General features: G+C 35.6%; 1 protein-coding gene across 3 annotated transcripts in view; it reads left to right on the forward strand.

Moving 5' to 3' along the window:
* The window catches only part of cemip (cell migration inducing hyaluronidase 1), a 124409-nt gene that overhangs the window by 55348 nt on the left and 52402 nt on the right, over positions 1-16659 (forward strand). For all 3 annotated transcript variants that reach the window (XM_079638245.1, XM_079638244.1, XM_079638246.1), the window contains 8 exons: positions 1854-1991; positions 3872-4010; positions 4829-5065; positions 5450-5629; positions 7970-8040; positions 8162-8257; positions 12657-12778; positions 13193-13340. In XM_079638245.1, the coding sequence (XP_079494371.1) occupies positions 1854-1991; positions 3872-4010; positions 4829-5065; positions 5450-5629; positions 7970-8040; positions 8162-8257; positions 12657-12778; positions 13193-13340 (1131 nt within the window). The remainder of the gene's footprint in view (positions 1-1853; positions 1992-3871; positions 4011-4828; positions 5066-5449; positions 5630-7969; positions 8041-8161; positions 8258-12656; positions 12779-13192; positions 13341-16659) is intronic.

A 16659-nucleotide genomic window follows, 5' to 3' on the forward strand; every position in this document is an offset into this window, starting at 1 on the left:
GTTTTTTAAAGGGTTCGTTTATCCAAAAATGACGATTATCCCATAACTCACCCACGAGCCATCATATTGTGTATATCTTTTTTCTTCTTACAGAAAAACACAATATGAGTTAGGCTATATTAAAAAATATCCTGGCTCTTCCTAGCTGAGATTTGAAGCCCAAAAGAGTGCATCCAGCCATCATAAAAGTAATCCATACTGCTCCAGGGGGTTAATAAAGGCCTTCTGAAATGAAGCGATGGGTTTATAACTTTATAATATCTGATCACTAGCATCCGGTAACGGTCGTCCACGCATTCACTGGACGAGAGTTGAGTTCCGGCGGAAGAGTGACCTCTGACCCGACGTATGACGTAGGAGTACCATAACTTTCGGTGATAGTAGACGCCTTTCGTGGTTCAAACAAATAGGGCTGGGCAACAAACTCTAACTCCTCCAAAAATTCTCTTTTAACATTCTCGATTTAGACTTCTAATTCATGACCGGTGTTTTGTTTTGCTCTAAACTGCGCTTCCGCGTTTGTCAATACATCATGTGTCGGGTCAGAGGTCACTCTGTTGTAAATATGGATATTTGTCTTTAAAAAAACGCATCGCTTCGCTTCAGAAGGCCTTTATTAACTCCCTGGAGCTGTTTAGATTTTTGGGCTTCAAAATCGTAGTTACTATTCAATCCCATTATAAAGTTTGGAAGAGTCAGGATATTTTTTATATTACTCTGTGTTTTGCTGAAAGAAGAAAGTCATTCACATTCACACCTAGGATAGCTTGTGGGTGAGTAAATTATGGGATACTTTAAAATTTTTGGGTGAACTATCCCTTTAGTATATCTGTTTAGCATTATTTAATTTGATTCCAGGTTCAGTTTTAGTTCAACTAACTTAATTCAGTTATTTTCCAAGGCAACTTTTCCACAATAAAATTAAGTTTCATTTGATATAGCTATACATTTTATATTATTTAAGCTTTATTTAATAGTTTAATAGTGTTGTTATTGTTAATTAAATAAACTAAAACTAATTTAATTCTATTCGTATATTCAATGTAAGTGTATTTTTATTTATATAAACTATTTTTATTTTGAGAATAAACTGCATACTCAGCAGCCTTTTTGTCTATTTTTATTTCTTCTGAATGTGTGGAGAAAAACAAAGTTGAAACCTAAATGAACCTAGCTGACACCCCCAAAGTCTCCTGTGCCATGAAAAAGCAATAAACCGTTCCTCTGGGTGATTATTACTGTCATTATTTTTGTTGCGTGACTTTTTGTAACACAGAAAGAAATGCATTAAGCTCAGTGAAGCCCTTTACTCTCATTTCAAAGCAGAGATATGGAAATGCTCATAATGTTATGAAAGTTCTCAGCTGCTCTGGTTCTTGAGATGTGCCGTGTGTATTCAAATCAAGTGCGTGGCTTTTACAGCATTAAAGGGAAGAATGAGGCCCTTTTAATATGGGATGACACTTAAAAGTCTAACTGCAGTCAGAAACATCCGCCTGCGGTTGAACCCCTGACTTCCTTTTATCAACTGAGTAATAGCAGATGCATTTAAGGGTTATCATGGTCAATTTTTAGTCTAGACATCTCAGATATACATTAAGCTTTTGAAAAAAAATCTCATTATATATAGAGCCCTTTAAAGGTTGTAATGAAAATTTGATTTTGCCATGTCAACTTATTCTACTAACCTGAACCCTGACAAGTCTCAAATGAGAGTTAATTGATATGTAGTTTCACAGTTACAAGTTAGTAGAATGTCTAAAATGGACTATATGGAAATAAAGTGTAGCCATATTGTGAGTTCTTCTGTGTGACTTATTTACTTTTAATTACAATGTCTTTATATTTCCCAGTTTGTCCAGATAAGCTGCCTGGTCTACAACCCTGGACCCCCGGGCACAATGAAGCCCACAGAGTCACCATCGGCTACGGTCGCAAAGTCGTCCTCACCTCCTCTGCGACCGTCCATTCCATCGAGATCCTCAACGGAGGTAAAGCTTCCTAATAAAACTTCTTTCAAACTTCACAGCAGAATTAAAGTGCCATAAAGATTTACATCCCTCACGATAAAAGCAAAACTTGACACGAGCTGTGACAGGTTTAAATCAAAACACATTTCAGACGTATCGCCCTAAGCGTGGAATATTCTGGAGTTTGATGAGGGGAATTCCATCACATTCCCTGCCAGCAAAAAATCATATTTTATAGTCTTATTTTTCAGTAAAATACCTAAACATTCTTAAATCAAGATACATTTACTTGAGAGATCAATTGAAGGCCTAAAATAATTATCCAAATGAAGTGAGTTTTTGCTTGAAACAAGAACAAACATCTGTCAGAAAAATTCACTTAAAGGCAGAGTAAGTGATTCGTTCCAGAAACAATTTTTGTGATGCTGGTTGAAAGTGTCTTCACATCCTGATAACAATCACTAAGTTAAGTGGTCTAAATGTATTATATGTATATGTATTTGAGACATGAGGTAGTTTAACGGCATCTCTCGTCTCGTGATGCTTTGCAGACTCTACTGTGTTAGAAGGATGTGGAGACGCCCTGAAGGGAGCGTGGAATCTCATGCATTCAAAGCTAACTTGCCTACCCTACCTTTAATTCAAAGATGTTTCATTCAACAACTTTAATTCAACATTTTTTTTTTCTGGTCACCGTGATTTTGCCAAGTAAAGCCATGTTCCGGATCAGCATATTTAGTAGATTCTGGAACATCATTTCTGTCTAAAAATGTTGTCCTAACCCTATCCACACCCCTAAACCATACCAGGAACATGTTGTACTTGGTGAAATAACATTCACCATTTTTAATTTTAAGGTTAAACTCACTTAATTTGTATACATTACAAAACTTAATATCTTCAGTTATTTTGTCTCAACACTGTAAAAGCAAAATTTGTGTCTTCAATTTTTAAGTACAATCAACTTGGATGTTTAAGTCGTTTCAACTTAAATTACATTAAACCAACTTTAAAAATTAGTTGAATCTTATAACTTATAAAAAAGTTGAAAATTGCTTATTTGAATGAGTTAAAAGCCATGTAAAAATATGTTGCCATCATTTATTAATCATATATCTTTTTTTACAGTGAAGTAAATGTCTAAATGTTTTGATATTTCCAGCTTACAAAATTATTCTAAGAATATTTTAATATGTTTCCACTTAGTTGAATGTTCTCATCCCGTTATGTAAACGTTTTAAAAACTTTTTCTTGGTCATTCGAACATAGTTTATATATATATATATATATATATATATATATATATATATATATATATATATATATATATATATATATATATATATATATATATATATATTGCAAACATTATGAGAATTTTACTTTTGAATGTTACCTTAACATTTTGAAATATGTATAACGTAAATGTTAGGAAACATCCAACTAAACATTTCAGGTAAAAACATTCCATGACTGATCTATAAATAATATTTTTGTGCTAACATTTTAAGAACATTAGGTAACTTTGAATGAACATTTTATTAATGTTACTGGCAGAATGTTTGTTTATAAATAATATTTTTGTGCTAACATTTTAAGAACATTAGGTAACTTTGAATGAACATTTTATTAATGTTACTGGCAGAATGTTTGTTCATAACTTCAAGAGAACCTTGCCAGAACGTTAAATTCTTAAATTCTGAGAATGTTCCCTGTCAGCTGTGTTTGTACTAGAAATCAAGTCAAACATACAGAGTAAGATTTTTTTTTTTTTTACAAAAAAACAAAAACTTTTTTTTTTGCAGTGTTTGTTTACTTTTAGAACTAGAATTGGAGTTGTAAAATATCCTGCATGCTCATTGGTTGAAAATCAGTGGTGAGAGATATTTTGCTCTTTTTAGGAAAGCTTGTGATAGCCGATTCCAATCGACCCATTTTTCTGCGGGCTAGGCACATCCTCATCGGGAACAAGGGCGAACTTCACATCGGCAGTCCAGAATGCCCTTACAAAGGCAACCTCACCATCTCTCTCTTTGGCAGGTATGAATAAAATCTTTGAAAAAGCATCAGAGTCTCCTGCAGACTTACAGAGTAAAGAAAGTTTTGGAGGAGCATTTTAACGTATAGAAGTGCGTTAGATCTGTTTTGAGCCTTTAATTTTAACCCCATAAACATATTGTATCATAATTGATAGATACATTTATATGGCCTCTAAATGATCAATGTGATCAAAACTTTGTTGAAAAACCTGTTGCACACAATCTACTACATGCCTTCTGTCATCTGATTTATAGTATATACTTTTTTAGCATAATTGTAAAAATGCCATGATTTAGGTTGTTGGTAGGCTACATATGGATTTATTTGCTGTAAAATCTTTAATGTTTTTTATCGAGCAATATTTCAAGATAAACACTTACTGGACTGAAATAATTTAGGTTTACTTTTTACTAATTTTTACAAATGTTTTGAAAAATCAAACAAATATAATACATAATACTTTGCTTATGAGGAAGGTTTGTTTGTACATTTCTCAATCATCATTGTATTGCATTGCATTATATGTTTTGCCCTCCACAATAAAAACAACAGAACTTTGATAATATATCTAAGCATTTAAGATAGTCCGGCCTATAAAATCTTCAAACTTAAAGGCTTTGTAAACTTTCAGATAAACTTTACTTTTCTAGTTAAAATTACAGTTTTACTTTCTAAAATTACAAATCCGAATCGCAACTGGAACTGAATTGGAATTTAAAAGGCATTCTCAACTCAATTCTGAATCACGCACAACCCTACATGGGACAATCTGATTAGTTGTATTTTTTCTTTTTCTTCTTCTTCTTGTTTTCAAAAAGGTCTGATGACAGCGAGGTTGAACACAGTTATTTTGGCCGCAAATACATTGGCGTTGGAACTGGAGGAACCTTAGAAATTCACTCAGGAAAGAAGCTGTCATGGACGTTCCTGAACAAAACACTCCATCCTGGGCAGGGCAATGAGAACAGTTACCATTTCGAGAGGAGCTGGGGGAACAGAGGCATCATCATTCACGTCATCAACCCCAAGACTGGAGAGGTGCTTCACTCTGATAGGTCAGTGAGACATGATTCCACATTTTCTCCTCTCGAAGTTTTTAATAAATGTGTTTTTGCTTCTTGATGGATTAGAGGTTGTTACTTCAGTACATCATGTAAAACCAACTAACTGATGGTTTTAATGTGCAGTTGGAATTAAAACAGTAATTACAAATCGACTGTCAAAACAAACAGCGCATCCAAGTTGGCTTCATTGCAGGCAATTGATCAGCAACAATTTTTCATTGCAAAAACGAGCATCTGTTATTGAATCACAGACTTCAAAACAATCATTCATGCTCAGTATGCTTACTGGCTTCTGTAACGTTTCTTGACTGGTCTATGATTAATCTCTGTGACCCACTTTTACATTTGTGTGTGTGTATATGTGTGTGTTTGTAGGTTTGACACGTATAGGAGCAAGGACGAGAGCAGGCGGCTGGCCCAGTATGTAGACGAGGTGGAAACTGGGCAGATCTTGGCCATGGTGGTTAATGATGAAGGATCCAACAACCTGGAGGATCTGGCTAAAAAGGCTCTCACTAAGCTGGGTAGCCGGCACTTCCATCGACTTGGCTTCCGGTAATATTACCCGTTACCAATTTACCAATACCATGACAAGTCTAGAGTTCTCTTCAGCATTAGTTGGACTCTGAATTATAGCGTAGTCTGATTTAGTAGAGTATGTGTCAATCAGTCTGAATGCATTCACATCTTCCTCTTTACATCGCTAGTCTGAGACCAGTGAAATACGTTTCTTGAAGTAGCATCTAAATCAGTGGCAAATCCTGCAGTTCTATCTTTCTGCCACGGTTTAGTTCCAACTCTAATAGGAGGCAAGAGAACGGTTTTATGAAGCGTTTGATGGAAATGCATAAAACATGCCTTAAGGGTGTGGATATAATAATAATAACAATAATAATAATAATACATTTAACTGTTATAGCACCTTTTACACATAAAATGCAACTCAAAGTGTTTTATAGCCTGGAATATAAAAGGGTTTAAAGAGGCCATATTATGCCTTTTTACAAAGTCTTGATTTTGTTTTTAGGGTCTACTAGAATCTTCATGTTTGAATGTTCAAAAACACATTATTTTTCATATATTTGACATTGTTGCAGCACCTCTCTTCCCAGTCTGTCAGTAACGCTCTGTTTAGTTCTGGGCTGCGTTTCTCAATAGTACAGTGCGTTGTGTGTTGTTTATCCTAAAAAGCATGCATTGATGGCACACCATACAAATCTATACCAGAGTAAAGTATATAATACAGACAGCTAACTAATTCTAATCGCATACTGTTTAGGATGGATAATAATGAACTTGGGATGTGGTGTGTGGTGTGTGATTCAGGCTGGTTCAGGTGTGTTTGATTAGAGTTGGAACTGAATTCTGCAGGATGGTCCATCTCCAGGAACAGGGTTTAGGCAGCCTTTTCAGTTTATGGAATATAAATTGCCTGAATTTATGAAGTCATTACTAGAAAATTACTAGAACGAATCCTATAATATTGCAAATGGGCTGCAGATCGTTATGTATTAGGAATGAAAGAATCCACAGAAACGTATAGCTGTGTACTCTTTCTGAATGTCAACAATTGTCTTGTTTAATTTTTCTTTCTCCCATGGAATTGCAGTGGAAACAAAGCTGATATTTAAATGGAACCGAGAACTCCATTATGTCTCATAAACTAAGAAACGGCAACCTCAGAGCAATTTCTTTTTTCTCTGGGATGGATGAAATAAAATTGTTGTTTACATGAGTGAAGCTGTGCTGTGAGAATAATATCAGCGTAGCTGTGACAGATAACAACTTTGGAGTAATTAAAATGTTTAATGAAAAAGCAGGCTACAAATACAGAAATGGTTCTACATGTGATTGTTTGTTTCCCACACACAAATCTAATCACATCAGGAAAAATAGCTCAGGACAGAGGCCTTTATATATATATATATATATATATATACATACCAGTACACACATTTTACATCTGCAAAATGGTTATGTTCTTACTGAACATGAATTTGGCCATCTTGATTAAAGATTGCATGTCATTTCTTTTCCCTCTCCAGTCTCTAAACTAAAAATTCATTATAACTGCATGCTTGCTTCCTTAGATATGAAAATGTTGGAGGCTAGTGTAAATGGCCATTGGCACAATGCAGGTACTAAGTGCCTTCCTGCAAGGCTCTGAGTATCTTTCAAAAACTGCCACTTGGCAAACTTGTCATTCTAGTGATTAGTTTAATGTGCTGTATGAAGCAGACAGTCAGTGAATTGAGCGAGTAGGTGTGAGCACTGCCATAACAACGCAAGAGCACACTTTAAGTATGCTCAGTTTCCATACTTGTATAACATATTCTGGCCTTAGTTCTCATAATTAGTTTATTATATATACATAATGCAGAAATACATTGCAAAATATATATATATTTTTTAATGGGGTAGGGTCAGCTTAAGAGCATCTAGTGTTATTTTAGTATATCAGAAAATTGGACTTTGGTTTGTGGTGAGATTTCCTCCCGAAATCTCTGCATCGTCACATGTCGTGGGGCGTCGTATACGCAGAGAGCACCCCTGCTGGACAGATGGTGCAGCGACACCTCTTTGGCTTGTCAGTCTGGTCTAGCTGAAGACAATTGTGCTGGTGATGGTGTCAGTCAGGCTGTTTATCTCAGAATGCAGCAGGGGCTGATGGGAAACTCTGGCGTTATAATTACCCAGTTCTCTTTGAGAAGCACGAGCCGCCAATCACATCTTAAGTCAACATCATTTACAGCAGTGAAAGTCAGAATGTTTGTCTAGGAGGGACAACTTATTCATGGCCAACTTCTCAGACTTATTTATCCCTCATACGTCCTTTTTCTCCCGTGTGTGTGTGTGTGTGTGTGTGTGTGCGTGTGTGTGTGTGCGTGTCTGCAGGCATCCGTGGAGTTTTATTACAGTCAAAGGGGACGCCTCCACAGCGGTCGAGGATCATGCCGTCTATCAGGGTGAGCCTCTTTTGCCCACTTCTTTGCTCATCGATGGAAAGCAAACAGCAGCACATAAACGAAATATCTTGAAGGCGAGCCGTTTCTCTCTCCTGATGCTGGCGTGTGTTTGTGTGTTCAGGAACCAAGGCTTCGTCTGAGGCCAGGAGCTCTCGGGTGTTTCACTCAGGTTACGGAGAGCATTTCACCATCACCACCATCAGTCAGTGGGTTCAAGGTACAAACACACCTCTCCACCTCTGCATAACACACACCCATGACTCATTTTTCAGGTCCAGGTTGGTTCATGGCGGTTTGGTGTTGGTCTAGCTGGAGGAGACCAGCAAAAACGTAATCAAATAGTTCACTCAAATTTTATAAAATTTACTCACCTTTATGTTATATCCTTTCTTCAAAAATAAAAGCTTTGAAAGCAGCATAAGCAGAAAAGTTGCATAAAGGTTTTTTTGCTGAATGTTTCAAGTCTTATGAAATCATGATATCTTAATATAAATGAGGAACAGATACAAATTTAATAAAGCGGAAAAGAAATATATATATATATATTTTGTATGTAAACTTTTAATGTCAGGATTTTTTTTAATGTTTAAAAAAAAAAAATTATTTATATTTTTACTAAATGCTGTTCTTTTACACTTTCAATTCATCAATAAAAAATCCTGTTACATGCAAAATTCTAAATTTGTTTCAATTATATTTAGCTATATTCTATTAAATACTATTGAAATTATATTAAATAAAAAAATATACAGTATAAGTATAACACAAAAATAAATGACAAATATTTTATATGAACAAACTCCTTTGGTGTGTAGATCTAAAAGCAGCTAAAAAAAATAAAAAAAATAAAATGAAGATCTACAAATGAAAAAAAAAGGCTAAAAAGCTCTCATAAATGCATTGACAAGAGGGCACAAATAAAGTCCAAAAGGTGCAAAGCGCCGCAAAATGTTTTCAGGTTTAACCCTTCATCAGCCGTGTGCTTGTGGCCTCTGGACAATACCCATCATGTCAGTTTTCGTGAGCGGATCTTGATTTTTTTAATTTATAAAATATATATTTTATATACATAAAAATCTCAGGGTAGGTCAGTAAAAAAGGACTGTAGTAAAATTATTAAACTTTTTTTGACAGATTGTAAAGGGGCATCTGGTCTAATGCGTTTCTTTACTTTAGAAACATTCCCACAGTAAAATATAGTAGATTAAGAAAAAAGAGGGGAAAGACAATTTAAAGTGTCCCTGTGAAAACAGATGAGAGAAGATTTGAGGAGAGAGAAATGATTCAAATGTTATTGCTCATTAAAGAGTCTCTTTCACATTGTTAGAGCAGAAAAGGCCAAGAACCTACTGTACTACTCGGTGGTTGGTATAAAAAAAAGAAAGGAAAAGAACAAGAGTTATTTTCCCTGCAATAGAGGATGTCAGTGTCACATTAAAAATACCAAGTGCTACAGTATTTTACAGATGGACAAAAATAGAACTTGACAGAAAATGTTCAAACCAGTACGTCAGAGTAAAGGATAATGATTATTTGTAGTGCAACCTCTTGTCAGATGGACTACTTTTATGGTGATTTCATGTTGAGATTTTGTTCTTTTTCCAGTTTGGCGGTATAAATCACACTCCACTTTTGATGCATGGAGAAAGAAAAAACGCACGGATGTTCTGTCTAACATCTCCCATTGTGTTTCCTAGAAGAATGAATAATACAGGGATAGAATGACATGGAAATAGGTTGAAGTATTCCTTCAACTAGTGAATCTCGTAGACCAGTATGGTGTTTCTTGTTGATGTCCTGCTGGTTAAGCTAGTTCTGGTGACCAGCTGTGCCGGTCTTTCCAGCAGGGAAGTTAATATTTAAAACCATTATTCAAATCTGATGGTATATCCTAACCAGATGACACGACAAGATCCAGCAACAAATAATTTGTCTGTCCTCACTGAAAGAGAAAATGTAGAGCAACACAACAGGGTTATAGCCAATTAGCATATTTTACCATAATTTATGTTTTAAATGCATATAAACTACAGTTACTGTAGGAACTTTGGGGTCAGTAAGATTTTTTTTTTTTTTTAAGAAATAAATACTTTTATTCAGCAAGAATGCATATAAATGATCGAAAGTGAGAGTTAAGAAATTTATAATGTTACAAAAAATATCTATTTCAAATAAATTAAGATTTTTGAACTTTAGTACAACTTGAATCAGTACAACTTGTTTTAACATTGATTATAATATGAAATGTTTCTTGAGCAGGAAATCAAATCATATAAGAATGATTTCTAAAGAATCATGTGACACCGAAGACAAAGTGTCCCCTAGATGAAATAATGCTGCTAAAAATGAATCTTGTAAGAGTGTTCAATATATGAATGGTGTTAACAGTGATATGATATGCCATATTTGGTTCACCTCCACCTCTCATATCTTGATCTCAGTAAGAAGATCTTCCAATATCCCATAATTCTCGACGCTGTTAAATAATATCCGTGTGGCGTCTGTCTGTCCGCCCCCAAGTCCCAGCAGCTTAATTTCCCAGCCCACCACATACACCTGTACATCCTCAACCAGTCCAAAAGAACATCCCCATTCAGAAGATGCCATCTGTTTGTTCATCACCGAAGTGATCATTTAGATAACAAGTGTGCAAGATCGTATTATGGGCAGAGAATGAACTCATTTAGATGTAGAATTAAAGTTCTGCCATGTGATTACAGCGCACAGATGGGGAAAAGTGGGCGAAATTTATTCTGGTATTCCAGGAACAGGTTTGGGCCCATGCAATCAAAATAAGAGCTTTGTGTTTTGTAGCTTTGAGATCACTGTTGCACTCCTAAAAGTTGAGTTTTACTATACACAACCGTTCTAAAGTTTGGGGTAGTTAAGAATTTTTTTTTACGTTTATGAAAGAAATCTCTGTGGTTATTACGGGTGCATTTATTTGATCAAAAATACAGTAAAATCAGCAATATTGTGAAAAATTATTACAATTTACAAGAACTGTTTTAATTATTTTAAAATGTAATTTATTCTTGTGATGCAAAACTGAATTTAGCATCGTTATTCCAGTCTTCAGTGTCACATGACCCTTCAGAAATCATTCTAATATGCTGATTTGTGGTGGAAACTGTGATCATTTTTTTTCAGGATTCTTTGATGAATAGGTTCAAGTTCAAAAGAACAGCATTTATTTGAGCATTTATTTATTTATAAATGTCTTTACTGTCACTTTTGATCAATTTGAAATGCTTCCTTGGTGAATAAAAGTATTCATTTCTTTCAAATGTCAAATTAATTTCTGACCTAAAACTTTTGATAGGTAGTGTATGCATTTTTCTTCTGGCAATGGATCAAAAATGTTGATGACTTCTCTTGCACTCAACTAAAGGCTACGACAAGTTCTTCTGCCCCAACTTCCTGCTTCAATAGGAAATACGCCAACACAGGATAGTCGTGGCCATCAAACCGTTTTATGGGGTCTTTAATGGTCATTTGTAAAAAAATGTATTCTCTCATTTGTCAATTTGAAGAATAATTGGTATATGTTTTTTTTTATGTATTTCCTATTGAAAAGCAAAGTTGATATACTGTAGTAAAAAAAAAAATCAAAGTCATGAATAACACATTGGAATACGTTTTACAATAAAATGCTATTTTAATCGTTCTTCTTCAAAATTTCACATTTGATTCGGTGTATTACTTTCCGATTCTTTGTAATTATTTGCAAAATTTACTAGCTTCTATTAATTAGCTTCTACGTGAAAATGATATCAAAGTAAATCCTACACCATTTTTTTCCCTTAGATTATGGGACATGAAAAATGTGTCCCTTTTTTAAAGAAAGTAACTTGTAGCCTTTAATTTACATCACAGCCATGATCTGCTATACTTTTTCATTCTTGAGAACATTAGACAAAAAATATGTGTCAACAAAACAAGTTGTGTCAGCTTGTTTTGCCAACTTTTAGGAGTAGCAAAGCATATTGGTTAGCCTCAGCTAAAAGGCACAAACAAAAATCCATAAAATGTGCGTAACACATTTTTTAAGTGACAGTACAGTCATAACCATGAGAGTGATTTTGCAAGTCGTTGGTAATTTATACAATACGCACTTCAGTTTGACACCAATTCGCTTCCCGCATGTTAATATACACTGTAAATTTTCCACCACACTCTTGGAGTGGATTCTGAGAGCTCTTTTGCATTGGAGGGCTCTTTATAATTTGTTGTAGCTCCTAATCATTTTCAAGTATTCCCCGAACAGCGTGAACACTTGAGATTTCTGCCCTGATCATTGTGGAGAGCGAAGGAGGAACGTCTTTTCAATTGCATGGCATAGGTGTCTTTTCTTTTTGTCTTTGGTTTGATTTGAATGCAATGCAACCAAAGAAGGCTGAATTCCCTGTAGGTTTGGCAGTGCAGACGGCAAAACAGGGAGGGAGAACTGTAATTATCTCTGCATAAATAGGCTTTGACAGGGAGAATTGCAAAGCAGGAAGATTAAAGATGTAAATGAGACTAATATCTACACAGAGCCTGTTTGTTGGGCGATGCTGGAGGGATGGCAGCGTTCTCTGCGTTTTAATCGGAGTGTCTGTTTGTGTGGTTTTCAGAGGCCGAATGGACAGAATGGTTCGACCGTGATGACGAGAGGGGGTCAGGGGACTGGGAGAAACTGTCCGACCTCCACAAAGCGTTTCCAGAGCGTCTGTGCAGTAACCCTCTTGATATCGAGGTGAATATATGTTTGGATGAATGGAAGACTAACTTATTGCTGACTACACACTTACTAAATGCTTCTATATTTACGAAATAATCTGTGAAACAGAGTTTTCACATACTGTATTATATTATGGCCCATAACCAGTATGATTAATAAAAACTATAGAAAAATATAATAAAAACCAGGCATTAAACAGCCAGAAACAATAACATTGGCCTAATTCAAAATGTATGGTAGTATTGGCTAAAATATTGTGCATACTTCAATAAATCACACATCAATTACTTTAATGTTACATTTGTTTTGATCAATTTAATGCATCCTTGCAGAATACAAAAAAAAAAGTGTGACCCCAAACTTTTGAATGGTACTGAATGTGAGAGATGACTGTTTCACTGTATTTCAAATGTTCTTCTCTGCCTTCAGGCTGAAACTCTTGACGGCATCCCTGCCAACATGACAGGAGAAGTCTTCTCCAAGTTTGACAGAAACTATGGCTTTGTATGCCTCAACAAAGAGCAGGTGGATGGGATTTGCCACAACTACCGTGTGCGTTTCCTGTGCGGCAAGCTTGGTACGTTTTTCAGTCAGTCAGTTACTCACCCTTATGTCACTCCAAACCCGTACAACTGTTTCATGGAACACAATTGGAGATTTTAGGTACAATGTGCCTCACGCTGCGTGTTTGCATAGAGTGAAAGTGAATGTTAGCTTTCTCTATGTATGGGGTGAGATGGCGTAGCTGCTTTCTATTGTCTCAACAAACAGGTTATGATGTTACATTTGGCCAAACAAATGTCCCATACTGTTAGTGAAATCAGCATTAAAGCTTTAGAAGGTTCAGTACAGCAGAAACAGTAATACGAGTTTTCTGATTTAAATGTGAAAAAATGACAGAAAAATAATGTAATCATCTAACTTTAGCCTATTCAGACAAATAATAAAGTATTTAATGCTCACCAAGTCTACACTTATTTGACCAATATATATTCCCCATCCTTCTGTTTTATGCTGTTTAACAGCCTTAAATTATATTATTGTTGACTTAAATTATTTGTGAAACTTTGAGCTTTAATTTGAGCTGGATCAGGGAGGGGGGAAATGTGTTAATGAAGCAAAAAACGTGTGTAGGATAGATGACAATGACCCTCAAATCAAGTTAATCAAATCACAAAATGAAGTTATCAATGAATAAAATCAAATATATCCATGATTAGTTGCTATTTTACTAACTTTTGGGTTTGTACTTGAAATTTTCATTAGCGAAGTTCACAAGCAGCTATATGATGTCAATGGAAATCTTTTGTATTAGATTCATCTTGGATGCATTATTTCTCTGTTTTTAATTTTGGGTTTGGGCTCTTAGACACCGCAGCAGAATATGGTTGTCAGCCCTGAATTCAAGTCCTTAATGTTCACACACAGTTCGGTTATTTACAAGAGTGACAATCGCATTCTATAACCAAACTCACACCTTTCAGGACTCACAAACGCATTCTCGGAAACCTGTGGTGTGTGAACCGAACCAGAGGGGACAACATTTGTCAGTCTGTCACAGTGGCGTGCCACCGGTCTGTCCCGACATGCAGTGCGAGAGATCCGCTCTGCGCTGCACAAACGCGTGTCTGCCGTGTGTTGCAGGTTTTAATGTGTGGTTTCATGAATAATAATAATAATAATAATTTGTATTTGTAATGCGCTTTTCTCTAACCCAAAGTGCGTACAGTAAAATAAACAGAAACAACAAGGATAATAAAACAATTAAGGAAAAGCAGCCTTAAACAAATGTGTCTTAGTCAACCTTTTGAAGTGTCCCAACGTTGGTGCATTTCTAATTATCGGAGGAAGCAGATTCCATAGCTTGGGGGCTTTGTGTGAGAAGGCTCTTTCCCCCATGGTCTTAAGCTTACACACAGGCTGATGCAGTAAAAGAGAGTTAGATGAGCGGAGAGAACGTGATGGAGTATAAGAACTCCATCGGTCGATATGAACTCATATCGACCGAGATATTAAGGTTTTAGATTCACTGTTCTCCACCGAAGCGTTTCCTGTCAGTTTTGTGTGCTACACGTGACTCAATTGCTCCGCTCTCCTCCCAGATATAAAAGCTGTTGTCGGTTAATAAAGATTTTGTTGCTCGATTGGACTCTTGTGTGTCAAAAGTGACAAGACTTTGCAGTTGTATGGGCTTTGATATTATTTTGGTCACTGACGCTGCTGTGGTTACTGGTAAGAGAATACGGACTTGACTCGCGTTGTACGGTCGGTCATACATACAGACACTGAGGCAGTAAGATGCCACTGTCAGTTTTTGGGATTGACATTGAGAAATGTCCCATTTACACAGAAACTTACTATGTAAACGTAGCCTGGGCAGGGCCATTCAGTCATTTATTTACAGTTCCTGTACACCAATTCAGTAAATGAACATCAGTGCTTTTATCATTTTTTCCTTGCTGGGTATGGACATGATTTCCCTAGATACTAAAACAGCCTGGGAATAAAATAAAATGCTCTGTCCTTACGAAGGAAATAACCAATCAATTCCGTAAAGTTTAAAATCCCATCCTACATTTTATTTCTCACCGAATGTCCTGATTTTTCGTAAACATGTCAGTTAACACAACTGATATGGGTTGTGCTCTATGTTTAACATCGACTAAGATGTTCATTTTAGAAGTAATGTCTGTCAAACGTAATGAGAGTTTGTAAAAACGCCCATTATAAGTGAATTGTGATGACCTCGAGAGCTCGTGTTGGCAGCACTCTCAGACGATTTCTGGCAAATGTCAGCTGTTTACAAACAACTTCAGTTCGTACACTTGTCAAATAAAGTGTGCACTTTGCAGTCTATATTTAGACCCGGAAAAAAAAATGGATAAAAAGCTTCAGAAATATACTTCCCGCATTTTGTAATTTTGTTACATTGATTTTATTCCACTGAACATAATCTGGAACTGACATTTTATTGTCAATCAAGTTAAACTGCTCTCAAAGATTGCAGGCCCAAATCCCATAAGTGTCACATTTTGTTTTCCTCCTGTCAATGATTTTAACAGAACTCAAAGGTCACAGAAATGCCCAAAGTATTGGATTTTTCAGTCACATGTTTCAAGGTTTTTATTTCCCCAAAATGGCTCGGTACATCTTGTTTATTGGTTGGAATTGGTTTGTGTTAATCTAAACCATTGTCTGTCTGTAAAGTCAGCCCAGGCTAGTTGATAATATGCCATGCTATAATTCATAACATGCTGCCACATAGCTTGGAAGTTTCTCCATCTGATTACAATTCAGAATACTTTATCTGGTTGTCTTTGCTGTAAAGGAGGTTTTAAAGAATCCATGTCACATTATGACTGATTGTGACCATTACATGAAATGATTGATTACATTTACTCATTTTCTCATGCATAAAGAAGCATGCTTATACAATTTCTTTTTTTATTAATCATACTGCAAAATGCATTGCTTTTAATTCATTTAGTTCCTCTTTTAAGGGACAAAAATACATAAAAGATGTGCTAGAACTCCAAGATCATGAGTTTGATTACCAGGAAACACATATGAAATGTATTTCTTGAATGAGCTGTAAGTTGCTCTGAATAAAAGCACCTGTCAATTGCATAAATGTAAAAGTAATGCTCTCATTAATGTTGGCATGTAGAGACAATGGAATGTGGCTGTGTCATCATGCGGCTTTGTTGCTCACAATGACTTTATGTTTGTTAAATGTCTCTATCTGGATTTGATTAATTCGATTTTTTTTATTTTCTATCAATCATTTAATGAAATAAAAATAAACGAGATCTTAAGTTCTTTGTTCAAGTGTTTGGCTGGTCATGTATAAAATGCAGAAACAATTTCATGTATTTTTAATGGATCTCATATCGGAT

The sequence above is a fragment of the Phoxinus phoxinus genome (genome assembly GCF_949152265.1).
Source record: "Phoxinus phoxinus genome assembly, chromosome: 2".
Taxonomy (NCBI): domain Eukaryota; kingdom Metazoa; phylum Chordata; class Actinopteri; order Cypriniformes; family Leuciscidae; genus Phoxinus; species Phoxinus phoxinus.